Raw genomic sequence first — 6,233 nt, 5'->3', positions numbered from 1 at the left:
TGGCTGCAACGAAGTACGTAGCAAATGAATTGACAGTTCAGACTGCAGAGTTATTTTGTAAGCATTTAAGCACACCTGTGAAACTAACAAATAATAACACGAGCTGGCTCAGGAAAAGAAAGATTTAACCCGAGTTCCAGAAGATAATAAGTATTTACATGGTGAAAAACAAGACTTGTCCATGCAAGCAACAGCTACAGCTAGCCCAGGTGTCATGTAAAAAAATCTCTGTTGCAAAATGACGCGCATTAAGACAGGGCGGGGGGGTTTTTTGAGTGTATGACAGTACCCAAAAAGATAAGAAAAGGACTCATCAGAACCCGCAGAAAACAACACTGCAACCACATTAAAGAAAAAAAAAAAAGAAACCCTTCTCCAGTCTCCCATTCCCATAGCTATATTTAGAGCAAAAGTTTACAGCTGGATTCCCCTTTTTTAAATTTCCAGAAACGGTTAAGAAAGAAAGGTAATTATATTAAGCTAAGAGTTAGAATTACTTAGCAAGGAGAGGGTGCAAAAAGCATGATGCATGCCAGCTTTGAGTTTGGAATAAACTACATTGATGTGTGTAAAAAGAGAGTCTTCTTCTTTCTTTGTCAGGAGGAGAGCTTTATTCATCTTGAATGTCTCCAAATTAAAACTACTTTCTTTTCTTTGATATACTGATTAGTAGAGTAAATAATACTAACTTTGGTAAAGGTGACGGTGCAGATGCTTTTATCATGTACAAGACTTTATCTTTACGTGATTGAAGAAAAAGAGACTGTATAGACCACTGCTAAAAACAAATATATGTTGGAAAATTAAAAAGAAATCAAGGCAAAGAGAGATTCCTTTGGTTCACACACAGAGAGGAATTTTGGCCTTTTTTCCTCTTCACACTTCACGCTTTTTTTGATTCTTTCTCCCCAAGTTGGTCTCCTTTCATAGGTGTAAAAACACCACCTTAGGCCTTAAGCTCATCACCCTTTGAATACTTAATTACTTACATTTTTCTGGCATTACTTTTTTGTGTTATGACACTTTTTTTTCCGAGGAAAAAGTGGTACACTTCTTTCACTGTTAATGCGTTTCTTCTCGTAAATCTTTTTCTTCTTCTTTTTCTGTGTCATTTCACTGGAGTTTGTCACCGCTTTTTTTTTTTTTTTCTGCTTCTCTCAGTTAATACAACTTCCAAAGTAGGGGTTTTCAGCTTTCACTTGGCCCTCCGGGGATCGTGTTATCATCTGGGTTTTAGTCCTTTTTAGTTTTTGTTGTTGGTTTTTGAAGATTTTTTATTTGGAACTTGTTTTGGCGATTTGGGAATTGTTTTTAGCGTGAGGATTATATAAGTTTTGGTTTTTAAAGAAGGTTTGAAGTTAGAAAAAGAGGAGAAAAATGGCAGGAGGAGGCGGAGGAGGAGCTGCACCACAACCAAAGCAAGAAGAGTTACAGCCGCATCCAGTCAAGGATCAGCTGCCTAACATTGCTTATTGCATTACTAGTCCTCCTCCTTGGCGTGAGTTTTTCTCATTTATAGCTCTTCTCTTGGTTCCTTATTGTTGAGCATGTTATTTGTTATTTGATTTGCAATGTGATTCTCTTTGCTTGGTTGTGTATTTCATGGCCTATTTCAGTAGTTCCCGGTAAAACCTGACCCTCATATGTTCATTCCACTGTTTTCACCTTTCTTTAAGGTCTCCCCCCCCCACCCTTCTAATTTCATGGTGATGGTTATGTTACTAATCCTATTACTTCTTTTCGTCTTTTTCATGATTTGTGGAAACCTCGTCAACTTTCTAATGGTTTCATATAAAAAGTTGTTACTCCTCATTTAGTTACTATATTTTCATACATTCAAGTAGTGTTTGTATTCGAATTTCATTTCTGTTCTGTCTGTGAGATACTGTACGTTGATTTGTTCCCCCTTGCAGCTGAGGCTATACTATTGGGTTTTCAACATTATTTGGTGATGCTTGGGACAACTGTTCTCATACCAAGCTCTCTAGTTCCCCAGATGGGAGGTGGAAATGTATGCTTTCACAAAGACAGTAACAGTCAATTCGGCTTCTTCATGCTTTTTTTTTCTTTTATGTGGATGTTGTCTCTAATTATTTATATGCTTCACCCTTAAGTACAATTTTTTGCATCAGGAAGAGAAAGCAAAGATGATTCAGACATTGCTCTTTGTGGCTGGGTTGAACACATTGTTTCAAACATTGTTTGGTACCCGTCTACCTGCAGTGATTGGAGGTTCTTTTACCTATGTGCCAACTACCATTTCGATCATTTTGGCTGGTCGATATAGTGGCATTGTGAATCCTCAGGAGGTTGCTTCATGAAGACCCAACAGTTTTGATTGTCCTTATTACCTATGTAATTGAATCCCTGAATTGAATTGATTCTCTATTGAATATGCAGAAATTTGAGAAGATAATGCGTGGAATCCAGGGTGCTCTTATTGTTGCCTCAACTCTTCAGATTGTTGTCGGATTTAGTGGCCTTTGGCGTAATGTTGCAAGGTAAGTTAAAGCCTTGCAATGATATAATAATCTCTTTCTTTTTTTCCCCCCTTGTTTATTGTGCTACTCTTCAAGAAGAAAGAAGGTTTTGTATGATGATGTTGATTAAATAATCTTTAATTTGCATCATTTTTGGGCTTGTCAAGTTAGGCTTCTTTGGTTGAATGCAAAATGCAAGTTACTGTGAGACTACTATATTCAATTGGCATGTTCAATTTAATACACACGCCACCATATTTCGTTCCAAACCCTGTCATAAACGTGTTTAATTGGAGATTAGTTGCGGTTTCTTTTATAGCTCCCTAAAAACTGTTCTGTTAGATTTTATATCTTTCAATGCTTTTCCAGGTTCTTAAGTCCCCTGTCTGCTGTTCCCCTGGTTGCTCTGTCTGGCTTTGGGCTCTACGAATTTGGTTTTCCTGTGGTATGTATGAATATCTTCCAGTGCAATGAATATTTCATATAAAACTGCTCCACATTCTTGCTCATTTTCTTTTCTTAAGTCTGGCTATTTGTCTTGTAGCTTGCCAAATGCATAGAGATTGGACTACCACAGATCATCCTTCTCTTAATCTTTTCACAGGTAATTTTTTCCTTTCATTGGCAGGTACATCTTTCTTTTTGCAGCAGTAGTGACACCAGAGAAGGTCAATACTTGACCTTACATGAAAAATTTGTTAAATAGTAACAATCACCTTGGTGAGTTTTTGCAGTATATACCTCATATGATACATGGGGAGCGGCATGTGTTTGACCGCTTTGCTGTCATATTCTCAGTTGTGATTGTCTGGATTTATGCTCATCTGCTTACTGTTGGTGGGGCATATAAGAACACAGGACCTAAAACTCAACTGAGCTGCCGAACTGATCGTGCTGGGATTATAGGTGCTGCCCCTTGGTAAGGCTCTTATGTTTCTTCCTTCCCAAGACAGTATGATCCTATTGTGATATGGATCCTAGCAGTTATCAAATTGCCTAAAAATTGTGGCTTTTTGACCAAAAAGCATTTCCCTTAAAGTTGTCATAAGTTCAATGCATAAAAAATTATCTTAATTATCCGAGCCATTCATTATTCTTGTGATGGATACTTGAAGTTTGTTGTGTTGCTGTGTATAAGAATGAATGCACTTTTAATTGATCATTGCTCATTGTTATTATACAACACTTTGTGAACAGGATAAGAGTCCCATATCCTTTTCAATGGGGAGCTCCCTCATTTGATGCTGGTGAAGCTTTTGCTATGATGGCAGCTTCATTTGTTGCTCTAGTAGAGGTATGCTACTTGTGTTTATTAATCTGGATTACCATTTCAAAATTTTTTGCTATTCATGTGTATTTATTGTCTGAAATACTTGCAGCATATGCTTTCAGTTTGTACACTACTTTGATGACAAATGAGATAATAATCTATAATAATTTAATTGATTGTACTGGTAACTCTTTTCTTCTCATAACCCTATTGTTAACACCATTGGAAAAGCTATATCTTAATGCAATGTTTAGTGTATAAAGATGATATTGTCTGCTAAATTTGAAAGAACTCATTTCTTAGCCGGTGCAGCCTTGCTTATAATTGTGAAATGTTCTTTGCTCTAATGTGCTTATGATTAAACAGTCTACCGGTGCCTTCATTGCCGTTTCAAGATATGCAAGTGCAACGCCATTGCCCCCTTCCATTCTTAGCCGTGGTATTGGTTGGCAGGTAAAAAGTTTTATGATTGATTACCTTTATACATGTATATTTGGTCACAAAAGGGTAAATTTCTATAAATGGCAAAAGTACAAATCAAGTTGCTTGACATGCAAACATGTTGAGTATAGATTATAGATGCCTGGGTCTAACGCTTCACCAAAATGACTTTTTTATGGCCTTAAACCTTTATTTCACTAATATGCTTGGTCTGAAAGATATCAATCGATATGCCATGCCTAAAGTTGTAAACATCTGTAACTGTCAGGTTCATTTGATGCTGGTTTTACATTTTCTTTTCAATTCCCCTTGTAATTCGTCTTGTTTTGTTTTAATCCAAGGGAGTTGGCATTCTCTTCTCTGGGATATTTGGAACTGGGAATGGATCGTCTGTTTCTGTGTAAGATTCTTGTGTGAAATTAGCCACATACAAGAAAATAATATTTGTTTATCAACTCCTCGTGAACATTGATTCTTTGTATTATGCTCGTTTTTTTTTTCCTTTTCTCGAAAATGAGAGAAGTCACTTAAACTTTCCTTGCATTTGATGCAGTGAGAATGCTGGTTTGTTGGCACTGACACGTGTAGGCAGTCGAAGAGTTGTCCAGATATCTGCAGGGTTCATGATCTTCTTCTCCATTCTTGGTCAGTTTCAAATGGCAATCTCTCTCTCTCTCTCTCTCTCATATGCGTCTAACATCCATTCTTGATCAGGAAAATTTGGAGCCGTGTTTGCTTCAATTCCACCCCCAATTATTGCAGCTTTATATTGTCTTTTCTTTGCGTATGTGGGTAAGTCCTGTTTGAATTAGCTTATTTTGGCTGTTCCCCTAAGATTTAAGTGATTCAACATTTCTTTAATTACATGTTCAGGTTCAGCGGGGCTCGGCTTCCTTCAATTCTGTAATTTAAACAGCTTCAGAACAAAGTTTATATTAGGTTTCTCTGTTTTCATGGGTTTGTCCATACCACAGTACTTCAACGAGTACACAGCAGTTAATGGTTATGGTCCAGTTCACACTGGAGCGAGATGGGTAACTCCCTCCTTCATTTTTTCCTTTTTCACGACTCAATTTCGAACCCCTTGGAGAGAACACGTGATTCTTTTTAACTTTTAAATCTCCTTTTGACAGTTCAATGACATGATAAACGTGCCATTCTCATCTGAAGCATTTGTTGCTGGTTTATTGGCGATGATCCTTGATGTCACATTGCACCGGAAAGACAGTACGACTAGGAAGGATCGTGGCATGCACTGGTGGGACAGGTTCCGATCATTCAAAACAGATACAAGAAGCGAGGAGTTCTATCGCTTGCCCTTCAATCTCAACAAGTTCTTCCCATCAGTGTGATCTTGGGACATAGTTTTCAAGTGATGCTCAAGTCATGCACTCCCAATACATCATTAGAATATGGATTTTGTCCATTTTCATCATTGTGGTTCTCACATTAGAACATGGATCTTTCCATTTTCCACCACTGTTTAACTCCATGAACAAACATACGCGGCGCAAACAAATATGTTCATTCACAGTTCTTTTAGTGGTACTTAGCTATCACCTTAAATCCCAAAATACTTGCGGTATTGATTTAGCATGAAAGCAGAATATTTAGGACATCATGTTCCTTTATATATGATTTTTTCCCAAATATCCCGTGCGTGTGTCCGTGATGAGCCTGCGTATGAGAAAAAGCTCTCTTTATTGCATGTTTATGTTGGTTTGGATGATCATGTCTAAGGTGTTGCTATGCTTGGTGTCTTGACAAAAGCCACAGATGTGGAAGTCGTATTTGGGCATGTTTGGCCCAATGGACCATATCTCAACTAACAGCTCTAATCCCTTCTCCGAAACCCTGCAGATTCTCGCGTTCAAATGTTACAGGTTTCCCTTGTAGTTGGATTTTGTAGGTATTGTGTAGACTTAGGGGCCAATAGTTGATGTTTAGTTTTCCTCTTGATCCATCTTCTCACCAATAGAGTTTACAGAGTCATAATCTGATAAGACCAAAACACATAACTGCAATCAAAACTTAAAAAAGAG

The 6,233-nt window shown here is 37.6% G+C and overlaps 1 protein-coding gene across 1 annotated transcript; it reads left to right on the top strand.

The window, feature by feature from the left end:
- Positions 850–5,826, top strand: LOC18609387 (nucleobase-ascorbate transporter 7). The gene is made up of 14 exons (XM_018116380.1): positions 850–1,498; positions 1,914–2,011; positions 2,133–2,309; positions 2,401–2,501; positions 2,850–2,925; positions 3,025–3,084; positions 3,215–3,399; positions 3,678–3,774; positions 4,117–4,203; positions 4,533–4,591; positions 4,745–4,836; positions 4,906–4,983; positions 5,065–5,225; positions 5,325–5,826. The coding sequence occupies exons 1-14, from the start codon at positions 1,378–1,380 to the stop codon at positions 5,541–5,543; spliced, it is 1,611 nt and encodes a 536-aa protein (XP_017971869.1). The 5' UTR covers positions 850–1,377; the 3' UTR covers positions 5,544–5,826.

The sequence above is a fragment of the Theobroma cacao genome, chromosome 2 (genome assembly GCF_000208745.1).
Source record: "Theobroma cacao cultivar B97-61/B2 chromosome 2, Criollo_cocoa_genome_V2, whole genome shotgun sequence".
Taxonomy (NCBI): Eukaryota; Viridiplantae; Streptophyta; class Magnoliopsida; order Malvales; family Malvaceae; genus Theobroma; species Theobroma cacao.
This window is presented reverse-complemented; position numbering and strand designations above follow the sequence as displayed.